Consider the following 18,149-nt stretch of genomic DNA (forward strand, 5'->3'; position numbering starts at 1 on the left):
GGCCATTAGTCAGCATGACATTGACAGTGCAATCTTCTTCAGTCTTGTTCAGCTGTTGACAAAATCCCCTTCACACAAGTTTTATCCAACCCTCATCAAAAGAATTATATCCAACAGAAAGAAACATCTTGACTTCCCATCAACCTCACATAAGATGATGAGTCATGTGCAGAGCTGAACTACGCTTCAAGAAATTTGAATAAGGTGCCTTCATGGTGGAGTTTAAAGTAAATACAGCATTCTTCAACATATCTTATAGAGTATACAAACACTAATATAAACCTTTGCAGAAATCCCTGCTCATATAACATAAGGGGACATTTTTCAAAAGATCATCTTAACCCTGAAATGCCTTTGGGAAACAAAGCCTAGACTAGCACATTATACAGTAAATTTAGGCCTGTCTTACTATTATTATTTTTGTAGAATATATGTAGTGAGTACAATAGATAACACTGAAGACTAGATTGGACAGTGGGAAAAAAACTCACAACTTAATTACAGTAAAAGAGCGACACCTAGTGGATTAAATTTATTGCATGTGTTCTTATATTTTTAAATATGTATATGCATAATAATGTGTGTGTGTGTGTGTGTGTGTGTGTGTGTGTGTGTGTGTGTGTGTGTGTGTGTGTGTGTACCGGTTAAGTGTTTTGCAGTATCACACCAAAACACAGAGAGCAGGCCTTATCTTTCACTGTTAGATGTGATGCCTTCAGTTGCTATTGGACATATTCCACAATTGCCAAATGGTGTATGCTACAGTAACTTACAGTTGGAGCTGTCATTTAGTCATTTTGGTGCCCATGTAGCCATGTCACAATTGCAGGTAAAATTAATATAACATTTATACATAAGTTTAGATCCCACATAAACCAAATCTGCAGTAAGTGCATGCATAACTGTGGATGTGGGGTATTTATATTACAGTAAGTAACATTATAGGTCACCTAAATAAGACCAAGTAGGAACTGTTCTCTTGTTTTCTTCTTTTGTATGGAAGAAATACTCTTCCTTTATTTAATCTGTTGCTCAAGTAAAAGTACTGATAACACAATCTAAAAATACTCCATTGAAAGCAAAAGTCCTACTTAAGTATATATTATTAATTAAATACACTTTAAGTGTTGATAGAAATGTACTTTATTTGTAGAAGATTCCCCTCTGATTGGATATATTATAAGACACAGCATTATTAATACTGATGCAGAGACCAAAGTGTGACTTAAAAGCAGCCCTGGAGTTGGACCCACAGCTGCAGAACCAACACAACAGGCACAGAACACAGTACAACGTTATCTTAATAACGTGACCCTAATTTCACCTAATTTTATCATAAATACGATGTCACTCAGCCAAAGACTGACTTGACTTGACTTGACTTGAGAACAGACCTTTATGTAAAATATGTAAGTTTAACAATATACGTTGCACCTGCTGCATAACAATACAATAGAAATGAATGATTACAAAAAATTAAAGAATACAATAACTGACAAGATAAAGATAATACAAATATGTGTGTTATTCCTCAGATAGTCAGGGGCCCTGAGAAGTGTATTACGTACGTACGTAAGTACCACGTAGCATAAAATTATATACATACTCAAGTGAAGTACAAGTAATAGAAGCTCAGAAACTTTCGAGCACCACTGCTGTCTAGTTTGTATGTATTTTAAAGTAAAGTTTTTTAAAAATCGGAGCTCATCAGGAGTTACTGAATGCACCAGTGGGCGGGGCATATCGTACACGTGATAGGCACATGACAGACAAGGACGCCCTGCCCTCTACGTTTATGAAAGTGTTATTCGAAGTGTAGGACAACAACAATATCGTTGATAGCAGATCTGAACGTGCGACGTTTAACATTTAGGTTCTGTTTAACATCTCTGAATATATTTACACTACTTACTTACCGCCGATTTAATCACCTCAAAGTATTAACAGTTCGTTCGCTGTCTAGAGGTATGATATGCCTTTTAAATACATTGATAGTATTATGATACATTGATTAAGTAATCAAAGTGTTGTACTAGGCTTTTGTGTCACTCAGTTCTCAGTTTCATTTTTTGTTGATGGAGGTTAGGAATGGTGTTTAATCTAAGTGGACGACTAATAATATCAGTTTTCATATAAACAGTTATGTTTTTGTAATGAGTAGCAAATTAAAAAGCTTCAGAATAACTCTGGCAATATTCGTCACACTGGAACATATTTAATATTTTATAAGGTCCCTTAGAAATAAATTAATTAAATAAGTCACTTTGCTATTGAGTGATTTAAATTAAATCAAAGAGTCTAAAGTTATCCCTAAATACTTGTTCAGTACAGTCACCAGGATTCTGTCGATTCTGTCTATTTTAATACTACTACTACTACTATTACTAATAATAATAACAAACAATAATAATAATAATAATAATATTTTTACTTACTTTTTGAAATCGATTAATCAAGCCAATTTAAGTCGATTATTCGTGACGTCATCGTTAACGCGTTCCCTCCACCCAAACAATAATATGTCGTCATGCCAAATCATGTTGTTTGCACTGTAATGTACAGATGCACTAACTTTACCTCCAAAACTCCACTCATCAAGAATGCTTCTCAGACTAGAGACAGTGTGTGCTGAGAGTCTAAAGCACAGAACCCAAAATGTTCCCAGTCACCATCCATGTAAACCAAATGAGAAATTTTTGTCATCAGACGTTTGGATCTTCAGTAAATCAGATAAACAAGCTGAGCAAACAGCCGCTCTCAATGTTGACACTGATTATAGGTTTGGTGTACCCTAACAGTTGTTAAGTTAGAATTCTAACAGACCTCCTCATCCCCCAGCAGTCAAACCATGCAGAATGACATGAAGACTCCCTTGTTGGCCGGGTGCTGCATCTGATGCCTCAGAGCCCCCTGCCCCGGTGCCCAGGAGGCCCTGTGATCAGTATCATTGGCTCTGGAGACTTCTCACCGGTCCCTTGCAATCCGGCTGGTGGCCTGTGGTTTTAGGGTGGTGGTGGGTAGTCGCAACCCAAACCGTATTGACAGGGGTCTGTTTCCTGATGGGGTGGATATACGATCGCAGAAGGAGGCAGTGGACAGTGCAGAGAGGGTGGTTTTTGCTGCAGTCTACCCAGAGCACTATTACACCCTGGTGGGGCTGAGGCGTCAGCTGGCCGCAAGGTGCTGGTAGATGTAAGCAGTGCCACCAGGCTAAACAGTGGAGAGCAGTCAAATGCAGAGAAACTTGCAGAGCTTTTCCCAGAGAGCAGGGTGGTGAAGGGCTTCAATGTTATCTCTGCATGGGCACTGCAGGCTGGAGTTCATGATGGAAGCAGGCAGGTGAGGCACAGTTGGGGTCAGAGATTGTGCAAAGAGCATTTAGCTCAGGTTGAGCAGATCAAGACCAAACTAAAAAAATATTTTTTATTACTGAGTTTATGAGGACAAGTAATTATCAGTAATAATGATAAATATATATATATATGTGGGACAGAGTTGATCTCTTTATATAGTGGTATAGTACAGTATATTTACAGTATATAGTGTAATTGGTATATTTGCAAAATTAAATGTCAACTCATCATACCAGTGGTTATCACATGTACTGTAAGTTGCATGATGATGTTGTAATGTCATTTTAAACTCAAAATTGATCATATAATATCAAAATCAGACCAAAATATTGTACTTGTGTGTAACATCACTTCATTTATCAGATTTCACACCGCTCCCTCTGCAGCCACAACAGGCTTTACACAACTTTTTTCATATATCCAGCTCTGCAACACCTGGAAACATGCTTCAGATGCTTCAGAGTGTAAAAACAGTGAAGTTTGTCTTCATCATGACAGATCTAAGAATAAGGAGAAATGGAGATATTCCATACTGATGCATTGTGCCTGAAGTCTTTCTTTATCTGCCCCGTGCCCCCAGGTCCTGATCTGCAGCGACTGCTCCACCTCTAAAGACACTGTGCTCCAGCTGGCTCGTTCTATGGGCTTTAGCCCCATGGATGTGGGAGGTCTGTGCCAATCCAGAGACATTGAGGAAGCCCCACTCATCCTCTTCCCCTCCTGGGGAGGCCCCATTTTGACTACCTTCATTCTCTTCCTGTTCTTCTATGGATACAACTCTCTGAAGCATATACTGCTGCCCTAACCTTGATAAAGGACAGAACAATTTCCACCAGCTCCCACTAGTGACTATGAATGAGACACTGCCAGCGGTTGCCTTGGTTACACTGGCTCTAGTCTATCTACCAGGTATTGAACAGAGCATAACATTAGAAGGCCATTGGACAGCAGAAACACATTTGGCACTGAATAACAGCTGCTATAATATGCCATAACCTGAAAATGACACTGAAACTTTAAAGCTACATTGATCAGTTTTTTTATATTAGTTATGAATTACATTACTATTTGTAATGTGAGAGGGGGGTGATCTCTGCAGGGATGGCTCTCAGCACCCTTTAGCTCTTTTAGTATAATGCAATTCTGTTCTCACCACCCCTGTTTCCAACAGCCACAGGCAGCTGTTTTCAGTGAAAAAAACACAGATAAATCTAATGGTCATCACTGCTCAGCATCAAACAGCAGACAGACACAGAGACAAGCTGGTGGCAAACAGTGGCAATCATTTTTCTCAGGAGTTGGTGGAGACCAAATTAGAGCTAAAAGGAGAGTGAGTAGTGGGCTTACATTCATCAGGTGGGCACAAGCATGGTTCCAAATGAATCTCAATGTTGCTCTGTGCCTGCTAGATATGTGAGTATGAAACATTTTGCTAACCCATTAGCCAACTTTATAAAGGCATAATTTGTCAAATAATTTGTCAAATGTGTTTGTGATGTTCAGTTTGTTGCTGCATTGTGATCCCAAGTAGCCAAAAATTTTAAAAATAAACACAAAAGAAAATTACAATTTTAACACTATAGGGAGTTGCAGTGATATCTCAAATTTGTGGTTTATACTGTCATTCAAATTATATAAATTATGTTTTTTTTATTTTTATGCCTTGTGAGCATTTTGAGGCTTAAGTGTTGCCATCTTTGTTGTGTACAGTTACCATGCCTACAGGTGTTGTGTTCTTTTATGGCAGGAAAAGGCTTTTTCCTCATTCACATGTGAAAGTGCTCTGCAGCAATACAGACAAACTATCCCCCATAAATCCACTAATCATTTCCAAACTCTGTGATTCTCTAGTGAGTATCTAAAGGAAGATGCAGATGGTTGATTGTAGACTTTGATCCTGGAACTAACTCTTTACTTTGTATAGTGGCACAAATGATATTTAACAGTAAGTTAAAGTTCCAACCACATCCATCATTAGTTGGTAATGTTACATTGGATTACCTTTCTATAAATATCACTGTGCTGTCTACATGTTATTCCATAGTTTGCCTTGGCTGTTTTGTTCCTGTTCCTTGTATAATTCTCAGTACAGGAATTGAGTTCATAAGTGTGTCTCATCCAGTAACTGTGTCAGATGTCAGATGACATACTGATGTTACTTATTTAGTTTTAGGCTAATTTTTGTTTTAAAAATAAGTTGTCAAGAAATATTTTAGTAGTCTTCCAAAGTTTCAGTCTTTTTAGTACAATCCACTCACTCCTGAAGCCAAAGTGCAAAGAGTCAAAGTGCATTTCGAAGAGATTTCTTAATGGCCACCAGAAACAGGAGGAATGATTAGAGCAAGCATGTTTTAGTGTTTGTAAGGACATCTGACTGTTGTTTTAAAACATACTTCAAAAACATAATTAATTTAATATTATCAGTCAGGGAGGCATGCTAGGATGAACATTTTACCAACAGAAGTCATTCTGTTAGATAAGATAAACCTTTATTAGTCCCACAGCGGGGAAATTTACATTTCCTCAGTTCCAAATTAATAGCTTAACTTTGCATTTATCCACCTCATGCAGAAAGGAGCACCTTTATTTCATTCACCCAGGATGAAACTGCATTAAGTCCTGTGTTTCCTTAGGTCTGGTGGCGGCTGTTTTTCAGCTGTGCAGGGGAACCAAATATAAGAGATTTCCACGTTGGCTAGATCACTGGCTGTGCAGGCGGAAGCAGCTTGGCCTGCTAAGCTTCCTTTGCGTTGTCCTCCATGCTGTGTACAGTATGTGTCTGACACTGCGGAGGGCTGCAGGGTACACACTACTCAATGCTGCTTACCACCAGGTGAGTATATTCTTACTCATTTGTATTTATGTAAGCTGTGCATAGAGACATATATGCTCAAATGCAGCTATGTATGGTGTGCGTGTGTGTTATTTATTTATTCATTTTTCACTCTTTTTTTTAGGTGAAAGCTGATGTTGAAAACTCCTCAGTGGGGCAGCAGGTATGGAGGTCTGACCTTTACCTGTCCTGTGGAATTCTTGGATTTGGAGTCCTCACTCTGTTAGCTATTACTTCTCTGCCCTCTGTGGGAAATGCCTTCAACTGGAGGGAGTTTACATTTGTTCAGGTCAGCAGATCAGTGTATGATAAACAGCATAGCTAGCTACCAAAACTTACAAAAGCTTACATTCGAGCAGGAGGAGCACAGTAAATGGAAACAACAAATAAATATACACCTGTGACTCCAAATGAATGCTGATGTTGCATGATATTGATTTCTGGACCTCAAGAGACTCATCCAATAAACAATGAATTTGGTCCAGTTATCTAAATTTTCTCTGTATTTTTGAATTCTCTGACAGTTTTGGTGTCTTTTTGTGTCTCCAGTCAGGACTTGGTTATACTGCTTTAACTTTATCCATCATGCACACTCTCTTCTTCGGCTGGGACTTCGCCTTCTTCCCTGTGGCCTATCCTTATTACCTGCCACCAATGTACCTGCTGGCCCTCATCCTGCCCTGCATAGTTCTGGTCGGACGGCTCTTCTTGGCTCTGCCATGCCTGACATTAAGACTGGCAAAGATCCGAAGGGGTTGGGAGAGTGCAAGACACTGGCCCCGAAATAACCAGGAGCCAAGGTCAAATGAAGCAGATCCTCCTCAAAATGTTGGTGACGTCTAGTGTTCAAGATATTAAGTCTGGACATGCCATATTTTTGTTTTTTCTCTGTGACAGTATAAATTCTGTCACTTCTTCTGTACTTTGAGAAGGTAGAGCTGAACATTACTGGAAAAAGAGACACACAGTGACAGGAGGGGGAAAATAGAGAGAGTGCAGAGCAGTGATCTAACCTGTCCATGATCCTAGCGTAGCCTTAATTTTTTTGCAATGACTTGGCATTCTAAGATTTTTAAGATTATTGTTAGAAAGTTTTTTTTTTAGTTATTAACAGTCTAGAAAGTCTAGAAATTTAGACAAGGGGCATCTCTTCACAGCAGATGTCATGTCCTGCTGGATTCCTAAGTGAGACAGCAGAGTGACAGGGGCCAGTTGCTGCTAGACATTTCGTAGGCCATTTAAGATTAGCCTGTGCACACTTGGCATCAGCCAGCTTCAAATGGCATATATTTCTTGGTCACTTGGTCTTGGCTACAAATGCAGTTTTAATTATCAGTTAGTCCGCCAAATACTTTCTGAATTAATAATGCAACATTTAAAAAAATCTCATCACAGTCTTTCAACGTCTAAGGCAACACTGTCCAATGATTTGTTTGACCATCAGTCTAAAGAAATGCAATTTACTGTCATCAAAGACTAAGAAAATCAGCAAGAGGCTCGAACAGTGTCTCAAGGATAATTGTTATTTTATGCTCAAAAATTTATTTAATGATTAATCAATTATTATTGACCTGCTGTGTTTTGACTAAATGTGTTATTTTATATTAGTGTAGCAGTTGAAATATAAGTGTACCAGATGATCATTCTCTAATTTACCCATGATTAGTACCAAATGCAGCACCCTGGTGGCCTAGCGGTTAAGGATCACCTAGTGGTTTGAAACCCTGGTTTGAGTGTGACCAGGGACCATGGGTTGTCATTGCCCAATTCTATATATCTTGTTTCCTGTATTGTCAATATCTAATTAAGGCATAAATTGCCTTAATTTTCAGTTTACAATGAAAAATGATTTATCCATGATCCTCAAACATGCTAAGTTTTTAACACATTTTAACCAAAAACAGAAAGTTTTGTCCTTATCTTGTGGAGAACTCTGCACAGCCATTAAGATGAACTGTCCTCAGGGAACAGAATACAATTTTCCTTCAAGGGGATTTACATATGACTTTATGTACTTAAAAAAGGTATAATAGTACAATTTAGGTGTAAACTAAAAGGGCCTTGTGGGTTGATTGCACACAGGAGTCACTTCTGTCAGGATGTTCAGTCCTTGGAATTGAAGTTTGTTTATGAAAAAGTTACAAAGTATCACCTGTAATACACATTTCACCCTCAATATCATTTTAAACCTTTTCATTTGTAATTTTTTGTTCAGGAATAATTATTTCTGCAGTTTGGAAACAAGCTTTGCTGATCTGTTTTAAATGACATCTCCGATGTGGAACACAAAAACAATTGAATTACACCTGTAAAATGTGCTTCAGTACTGCAGTCCTACAATAAATCCTATCTATATCAAGTTATGTTTTTGTTGTGTTTTGGGGGCAATTCTGGTCATTTTGGAAACTGTGCTGCTGCTGCAAATCACTGAAGGATAGCTGTAATATGCCCTGTTTATGTTTCTAATTCACAACTATATACAATAAAGTCTCTGTTGTTTTCAGTCTGTGCTTCAGCACATTCAGTAATATTCAATATTCATTCAATAAAATAATAAATACTACATTTAAGTGCCCTTTTCACACACACAGTCTGAACTTTAGCAGTTGAAAAGTAATTGGACAAGTACACACAAAGTCAAATTGAATGTACTGAAGTATAGACCCTGAATGTGTAATTGCCAAATACCAGAGGTGGAAAGTAACGAATTACATTTACTCGCGTTACTGTAATTGAGTAGTTTTTTGTGCACTCTGTAATTTTATTTTTACTTAAGTATGTTTTTTTGGAAGTATTGTATTCCACTATGTTTTAAATTACATCCGTTACTGAGTAAAAAAAAAATGTTGGCCTGAATTTTTAAAAAAGCAAAGTGGAAAATCTGCGCACCGCAAACTACGGCAGTGAATGACGAGGGGAGGTGAACTGGCACTAGTTTAATCACAGGAAGGATGGAGACAAGCAAGTCAGGCACCAGCAGTGCACCTTCAGATTGTACTGAAGTTGAGCTCGAAGGAAATGAAGTGCACCCCTGGCCATATTTAAGTGACCACTTCGGCTTAAAGTGCAAGAAAGGCAACAGCTTTATTATGCTGTGTAAGCTGTGTTTGCCCAGGGACCAAACTGGCAGCTTATAAAAACTCTACATCAAACCTACGCAAGCATGTAGAGGTAAGTTATCGTTGCCTTGTTAGTTGGTTTTCATAGTTAAGCTTATAGCAGTTTAGCGTATCAGGTGTATTTTACAGATGTATATCCAATAGGCTATAAAATAATGCTTAACATCGATTTATTGATGATAAACAGAAATCTGTTTAGGTCTTTTAGACCAGGTAAACTTAAATCCACATAAACTGACAACTAGCTTGATGCCAGGTCTATATGGAAATTATGTTGGAAAGAAATGATGTCCCGTTAAAATTATCACCTGTTTTAATGTAAATCGGGATACAACTTCATATACAGTCTTAAAAATGAACAAAGATGTTAATGTTAAAGTGACAGTTGTTTCAAAATGGTATTGTTTAGGTAGGCTACTTATCTAGTCAGTGTAGTAGTGAATGAATGAGTAGTGAACTATCCATTTAATATGAATGATGTTTACTATAGTATAGGCATATCTTCCACTATTTTAATAGTCATGATTATATCTTCAGGCATCTCTGAGAGATGTAAGGATCACATGTAAAAGATATGATGTGTGTAGAAAACCTTTTATCTATGAATGTATATATTTAAAATTCACAGGGTTTAATGAACATAACATTGATTTACTGATGAAAACATTTTGTTAACAGTGGAAACACCCATCAAAGCTGAAGGCCTTCAGTGACTTTGTGGCAACACAGAAGTGGACCATGGAACTACTTGAAACCCCAAGCAAGAAAGCAAAAATAAATGATATGATGTCAGTGGGTGCAAACCAACGTGCAATTAAAAAAAAAAAAAAAAAAGTTTTATAGCAGCTGCCATGTGGTTCATTTGACATGTTTGGACTTGTTTTGACATGTTTTGTCATTTGAACAAAGTCTGATATCAAAGAATAATAAATTTTTGTCTCAAAAACATCTTGAAGGTCCCTGAATGATACATTATTGATACATTATTATGTGTCTATGTATTTTATTTTGTCAGAGCTTTAATTTGTGAGAGTTTGTCTTTAATTAAAAACAATTAGTTTGAGTTCTTTTTCTAACGTCATTCGGTGTTTCACTATGGGAATCGCTTTGGCGTGAACAACTCGGAAGCTCCAATGACACCACATCTATCAGTAACAAACAGGTCGAACTATGCCTGGGGCACACCCCCTGTATAACAGCACAGTCAACCAACCCCCCTCAAATGGTTCTCGCTTTCTTCCCGTGAAGAACTATACAAGCTCCCTCAGCTCTTCCAGGCGCCAATCTAAGGATTTGCTGAGTAAGTCCTTTGCAATAAGTTAACTTTACGGTTACACTAATGACTTAAAACAGTGTCCACGTTAAGCAAGCTGTTTCTCTATACCTGTACCCTGTATTTGATTACCGGTGTACCGGTATTGTGTTGCAGTGTACCTTCTGGCTAATGCGTTACGGTGAGCCTTCGAGGGTCCGGCTAGCATTAATTTGTTAGCTGAGCCGAGTGCCGGAGTTCTGCTAATGTGTCACGGCGAGTAAACTTTAATGGTACACGGCTAACTAGGGCTAAACTCCATGTGCTAACGCAATCACCGACAAGCTGACGCATCGCGGTGTGACTATTACAGCTTATATTAATTCAGTCTCCCTCTTTCCAGTCACCATGTCCTTGGCCAAGGGTCGGAACCGAAAAATAAAGAGGCTGCATCCCGCCTGTGCCCTGTGTCATGCATGTCATCCATCTCGGGCAAGGACCCTCACCCAATGTGCATAGCATGTATGGGTGCTAAACACGCTCAAACATCGCTGGCAGACCACCAGTCTGTGCCAGAAAAGATACTGGAAAGGCGGCTTAGAGTGGCGGTGGCCAACAACCAGGACCCAAGTCTGTCAAGCCACCCCGAAAGCTACAACCAGTGCCCATCTGCCACGAGCTGCTCCAAGCTGGTTGGACATCATGGATGCTGAGCCTCCGGACATGACCACACTTTTTGAAGCACTCCTCGAAGGGGAAATGTGCAGTGAGGAGGCAGAGGGTGATGCCAACTCTGACCTAGGACCAAGGAGGATGACTCCACATTTCCAGTTTCACAGTCCAGACCCTGCAGTGCGTCTGACACTGTTCCACCAGTGGATAGCAGCTTATACGAGGTCTGCAAACAGACTGCATCCAAGTTGGGAATTCAGTGGCCGGCAGCCCAGAACGCTGAAGGGGCAGAGAAAGACCTCTATGAAAGACCTCTATGACGGCAAGGGACCTCTATGACGGCAAGGGTGCCCCTCCAGTCCAGCTGCCAGTGAAACAACTTCTGCCGGCAGTGCTTGCCTGCATGAAGGAAGTGAGTAGGTACTGGTCTAATCCATTCAAGAGTAAGCTTCCCACCAAAGGCTACTCTAAGCTGGAGATCCACGGGATGGGGGAACTGGGGCTGGCCAAACCCCCAGTGGTGGAGCCTTCAGTGGCTTATCACCTCCACCATAACTGTCGCGCTCTCTCAGCCTCCAGCAGCATCTCTCTGCCTAGCAAAACAGAACGCGTCACTGCCTCAGTTTTCCAGAGAATGTATAAATATGTAGCACAATCAGTGTGCTCCCTGAATGCTATGACACTGCTGTCTGCATACCAGGCAGAAATACTGGAGGAGATGGGCCGGCAGCTCGACACTGGGTCACCTAACCCAGCTCTCTGGGATGAGATCTGTGTGGTTAACGACCTCATCCTGTGCATCTCACGTGGAGCAGTACAGGGTTGTGGTCGAGTGATGGGGCTTGCAGTCGCAGGGGAGAGAGCTCTGCGGCTGAACCTCTCAGGCCTGAGTGACGCACAAAAGGCAGAGATCATGACCCCACCAAAGGGGTGGTCCAGCTCTGGAGAAGATGAGGGAAACAAGCACCCCCCGAAAAAGCAAGAGGGTGAAGCCTTTGACCTATGCCTACCCAGGAAGCATGTCCCCCCCTACCCAGGCCTTGGTCCCTGCCCCCCCCCCCCCCCCCCCCCCCCCCCCCCAGGGACCAAGGCCTGGCTTTGCTGCGGCAGTGGCAGCTGTGAGAGGGTCCTAGACCACAGAGACAGGCAACCAATCACAAGACTAACCAGCAGTCCAGGTCAGGAAACTCAGGACCATGGGGCAAACACTCCTTTGCTGCTGTGGCAGCGAGAAACTGCCCCTCCCACCTCGGGTAAGGGAAGAAGAAGCTTGCAACCTAGCATCCACAGCTTCTCTCTCTCCCCCTCCCACAAAGAAGAGAAGTGGAACAGAGTTCCAAAGTTCATGGTTCAGAGGCCCTGGTGAGTTCTGTCCCAGGTGTTCTCTCCCAGCCTCTCTTCCCTCATGTTTCAGAGGAGGAGAGTCAGGGACAAATAACTCAGTGTCACCAAGCACTCTCACTTTGTTCCCAAATAAAGCTTGCATTCTCGCAGCCAGGCCCAAGGCCAAGGGCAGAATGTTTTCCCCAAAACAAAATAAAAACAAACCCATGTCGTGCCCCAACTGTACCCACAGGGGGAGCTCTTGCTCCACTGGGTGCAGACATCTCTCCTCATATCCAGGGGTCTCAAGGCTCATGCCACAAGGGGTATGGCTACTTCATGGGCTCTGTTCAGGGGAGTGTCAGTGCAGGACATTTGTGCTGCAGCAAGCTGGGCTACCCCTCACACTTTTGTGAGGTTTTACAGGCTTGACGTCTTGGGGCCGTCCTTGGCACAAGCAGTGCTAGAAGTGAACACGCCAGGGTCAGTGTAATTATTGCTCACAGGCTGGATATGTTTATGGCCTTGGGAAGCTTATGCACTCTGGGAGTGGTCTATATTTCCCATAGTGAAACATCGAACGACGTTAGAAAAAGACCTTTGGGTTACTTAACATAATCCCCAGTTCTTTGATAACAGAGTGAGGTGTTTCACCATCACATCCCTCCTTGCATAGACACGGAAAGAAACCGGAACACGGAATGATTTGAGAGGGGCTGGTCGACTGTGTTGTTATACAAGGGGAGTGCCCCAGGCACACTGTGACCTGTCTGTCACTGACAGACGTGGTGTCATTGGAGCTTCCGTAGTTGGTCATGCCAAAGCTATTCCCCGAGTGAAACAGCTCAATCTGTTATCAAAGAACTGGGGATTACATTAACCCTCCCGTTGCCCTTCGTATTCCATATACTTTTTTCTTCTTACTATTATTCAAAAACAAAAGATAACCCCTTCAGAATCACGAATGTCATGCACAACAACAAATCCTACTACTACTACTACTACTGCACACACACAAAGGCACATTGTCGGCCACCGGGTCACTTTGACCCAGAGGACAACAGGAGGGTTAAGTAACCCAAAGATTTGTCCTTTTTGCACTACACAAGAAAGAACCCCAACCCTGTTTTTAAAAAAAAGTATCCAAGTAACTTTTACTCTGAGTAAATTTTAAACAAGGTACTTTTTACTTTTACTTGAGTACATTTTTAGACAAATACTTTTACTTTTACTCCAGTAAAATTTAATCAAAGTAATGGTACTTTTACTTGAGTAGAATATTCCAGTACTCTTTCCACCTCTGCCAAATACTTACATACTTACGTTACAGAACTTATTCCCATTTTGTACGATATTACATTTCTGTATTTGGTGGTGATTCAACACTGCAGAATAACACGCGAGGTTTCACTCCAGTCAGCCATGAACAGAAATCTAAGGCTGCAGTGCGGGTTTAGTTATAGTTATAGACTGGGGAAAAAAAACATTTGGATTTTTGCTGACGCACACAGATAATAGGGTAAGAATTTGTCTTGAACATGATACAGTAGGTGGCGGTATTTACCCTTTACGTTGGTTTGCGATCCACTACGGTGGAGTAGGTGAAGGAGCGCTCGGTTATCTACTCATCGAGTCTTAATTGCTGAATTTTGTCGACTAATCTGGCCTCGTCAGATATCCGGTAGGTTTCTTCTAAAGGCATGGCAAATCCCACAACAACGCAATAGCTTAACTCGAAGAGTGCCATTTAAACGCACTTTTATTAGAGCTCATCAGTTGGACTGGCAGTGGGGTGTCCAGCAGCAAACATGGCCGGGGAAGCTGTAGTCACCGTTCGTCTAGTGAGGTCCTTCGAGCACAGAAATTTCAAACCTGTGGTGTTTCACGGAGTCAGTTTAGACCAAACGGTGCAGGACTTCATAAAGCTTGTCAGGGACGGTGAGTTAATATAACAGGCTGTATAATATCATAACGTATCATATGTCATCAGCAGTTAAAAAAAAAAGTAAAGAAAAAAAAGAAAAAGGGTACAGTCATGATACACTTCTTACAGATATTGCAACAAGACCAGGGCTTCCTCCTCCTTTCAGGAAATATGCGTATGGTATGTATGCCTTAATTTATATCTAGTAGTTTATGCAATTCGTATTTGAACCAGCATATTGTGAGATTTGTTTATAAGAAATTAGAAAGCTAGAAGGCTGTCATGGTCTGAGAGTGACATCCTATGGGTTCTTGGTGGGGCTGCAAAAAATTCATTATCACCCCATATATTGATCATAAATGTCATATATATTTTGTTGTGTCAATAAAACAGTTGCCCATCATTAGCCACGTAATGTCAAAACAATACTTGACAGATAACCAACAGCCAAAAATTTCATAAAGTAATCGGCTTATAATGATAAGTAGCTGATGAATGAGAGGACACATTGTGATTCATTCTTCAAACCTGAGAAGGTTGTAATTTCATGTGTCCTCTCCACTCTGTGGCACCTGGCAATATCCATGCTCTTCATCTGATTATGTTCTCTTGCATTTTCAGACACAATGAAAATTATTCATCAAGCACATGGAGCAAAGGTATCTATCACATGGCTGGGCCAGAAATGAAGCATGTGTCTGAAGGTTAAGTGTCCTCAAGCAGTTCAGTTTCAAAAACACCAAGATTGAAAAGTCTCTGGTATGCAACTTTTGTTGTAGTGGCATATGACACAAAGTGGATTCCACAAGATACCACTTCTACAGATGCACTAATCAGTAGGCCTTTCGCATTACAGTACACCAGTTGTGGGTGCACAATTCCTCCATTGAATTTGATTCAACTGAGGAGTCCAAATGGTAAATGGACTGTACTTATATAGCGCTTTTCTACTCTTCTCGACCACTCAAAGCGCTTCACACTACAGATCACATGCACCCCATTCACACACATTCATACAGCACTTGTTCTATACATCTAGTACATACACACACATTCACACACCGATGACACATTGGAGGCAATTTGGGGTTCAGTATCATGCCCAAGGATACTTCGGCATGCAGACTGGAGGAGCCGGCAATCGAACCACTGACCTTCTGATCGGTGGGCGACTGCTCTACATCCTGAGCCACACCCACCCGCAAACTGATGATTAATTTGGATAGCAGCATTCTTGCAAACACCATCAGTTCAGCTGAGGTGATTAATTACAATTAAACACAACTGTACCTGACAAATTAATCTGAACTCAAGCTTAAAAATCTCTGCCATCACCCAGGTGGATGTGAAAAGCATTCTGGGACAGTTGGCCATCACATGTCTACACAGGTTAACAACCAAAGTATCTTTGATAACATATCCTCCAGTCTATGGTGCTCATATGCTTTCTTTAGCTCACTGTTTTGGCTGTACTGTCAAACTTGGCCTTGAAACCTCACCTACAACAGTTCTCAGGGATTGTGGGTTAGATGCTAGGAATGGGACTGGTGGCTTAGCAACCACAGAAATATAAACTTTATGAGTGACAACATTGTGACATAAGCTACCTATTGTTTTTACACTGTAACTGCATGTGTATAGTGGCACCTGTCAATGAAATACAACTGACATGCCTTTATGTTTAACAGCAGCTGTATACTGCTTAGAATCTGCATGTGCCACTAAAATGAGTCATACCATTGCCAGTTTGTTCTCAGGGTCATGCTAAAATTTTGGCAGCAATCAAAGATGTTAACATACCAACCATTGTCAACTTAACACATATTAATGAAAGTGTGGTTACAAAGAAGTGCAAATTAATAAACCACCAGCTGAAGTACACTTCAAAACACACTTGATTCCATGTGAGGATAATGGTGAAAAATAATTTCTTAAATTTATGCAATGGATGCACTGATACATAATTTCAGGGTTGAAAAGGATAACCAATAATTATTTTGTTTTTTGTGGCTATTTGTAACCCTCAGGACTGTCAAATTAACCCCCCTTATACAAAATTCCTGGGATTGGCATTCTAAGACAAAATGTAGAAATAAATGGTTCTGCCCTCTGGCCTCTCTCTGAGTCCCTGAGTATTTTTTAAATGCACTGTTAGCCATTACTCCTTAAAAGAGACGGGACATACACAAGTTTTCTTGACCTCATTCAAGAGGTTAGGGGGTGTAAAAATGCAGGAAGTTTGCTTTAAATTACAGTGCCTGTCTGTATGTGCGCACACATTGTGCAACTGGGGAGAAAAGCCATGTCCTCAAGTGGAAAAATTATTTTTGGGTCATTGTGCAAGGTTAGGGTTAGACACGTAGTGATTATGGTTATATGGTTAGGGTAAGTTTCCAGAAAATTAATGCACATTTATGTAAATTACTCAAAAGCCCCATGAAAACATTCAGGACTGGGTTACTCTGCATTGTCCACTGTTATTAAATACTGTTATTTGAAAAATAACAATAATTTTCTGATGTACCTGCAAAAAATACACGAGCCACTGATATACTGTGCATCCCTAGTTTATACTGTTGGAGTTGGTAGTTGGCAAGTGTTGTGATTGGTCAAGCCAAACTATAAGATAAAAAATTTAGGCTTTTGGGTCTGCATGGAATGCCACTATGGAATGAGCTGGAAATCATCTGTACATTAACAACTGACCCAGTATTTTTCTTCTTTTGGCAGACTAATGAACTGGTGATGAGTTTAGATGACGACGATAAGCTCATTTTGCAAGATGGCCAAACCCTTAGAACTGCAGGCGTTGGTGAGAGTTTGTCATTGTTGTCCATTAAGCACTCACGGGGAACACTTGAGTCTGCTAAATCTTCCTAAAGGTTATTTACAGTCAAAGGGGTTTGATTTGTCTTTTCAGCAATACTTTGAGCAGTTCTCTCTGAGGATTTTTTTGATCTTCTAGACCTCACCTTGACTTCCACTGTTCCTGATGCCTGCTATTATTATATTACAAACTGAAGAAATGGCTACCTGAAAACTCTTTGCTCTTTTCTTACAGCCTTCCCTTGCTTCGTGGGCATCAATTATTTTAATTTTCAGAGTGCTAGGCAGTTGCTCAGAACAACCAATTGCCACTGATGTGACAAGGCTTGAGTAGTCAGAGTATTTCCATATAAAGCTTTGCATTACCTGGAATTTCATGTAATTATATACTTAGGCCAGCATACAAGCTCAATAAAATTTCCAAATAATAATTCTTTGAATAAGACTAATATCAAGAACTTAATATTGATGAACGGTACATAGAAGTCTATATGACGTTTTTGTGTTTGTCTTTTCAGCAAATGAAACAGAAGTGGCCTTCTTCAGGAAAGAAGATTATGGTCTCTATAAAGCAAATCCAAAAACTGCTTGGTGACCAATAGCACAGAAGATTCTTGCAGAGCAGAGTTCAAAGTCAAGCATGCCAGGACCAGTAGACAAGATTGGTGCCATCATGTTAATTCTGAAGAGTTTTAATTTGAAGGGTTGTTTTTAAATTAATGCTCATCATGCACCACACTGGTATGCCTTTTTATTTCTATTTTTTCTGTTCTGGTAATTGTGACCGCACACATTAATTCTCTTTATTGTTTTAAAATATGCTGAATAAAGTTTTCTGATAGCTGGA

The 18,149-nt window shown here is 40.4% G+C and overlaps 1 protein-coding gene and 1 pseudogene across 1 annotated transcript; both read left to right on the plus strand.

The window, feature by feature from the left end:
• Positions 1-2,895: 2,895 nt before the first annotated feature.
• Positions 2,896-8,545, plus strand: LOC108874541 (metalloreductase STEAP3-like; annotated as a pseudogene).
• A 5,620-nt stretch (positions 8,546-14,165) lies between these two features.
• LOC108874543 (UPF0538 protein C2orf76 homolog) lies at positions 14,166-18,149 on the plus strand. Its single transcript, XM_018663052.2, has 5 exons — positions 14,166-14,490; positions 14,606-14,656; positions 15,098-15,135; positions 17,207-17,288; positions 17,821-18,149. The coding sequence occupies exons 1-5, from the start codon at positions 14,361-14,363 to the stop codon at positions 17,895-17,897; spliced, it is 378 nt and encodes a 125-aa protein (XP_018518568.1). The 5' UTR covers positions 14,166-14,360; the 3' UTR covers positions 17,898-18,149.

This window comes from Lates calcarifer, unplaced genomic scaffold, assembly GCF_001640805.2.
Source record: "Lates calcarifer isolate ASB-BC8 unplaced genomic scaffold, TLL_Latcal_v3 _unitig_544_quiver_1704, whole genome shotgun sequence".
Taxonomy (NCBI): domain Eukaryota; kingdom Metazoa; phylum Chordata; class Actinopteri; family Centropomidae; genus Lates; species Lates calcarifer.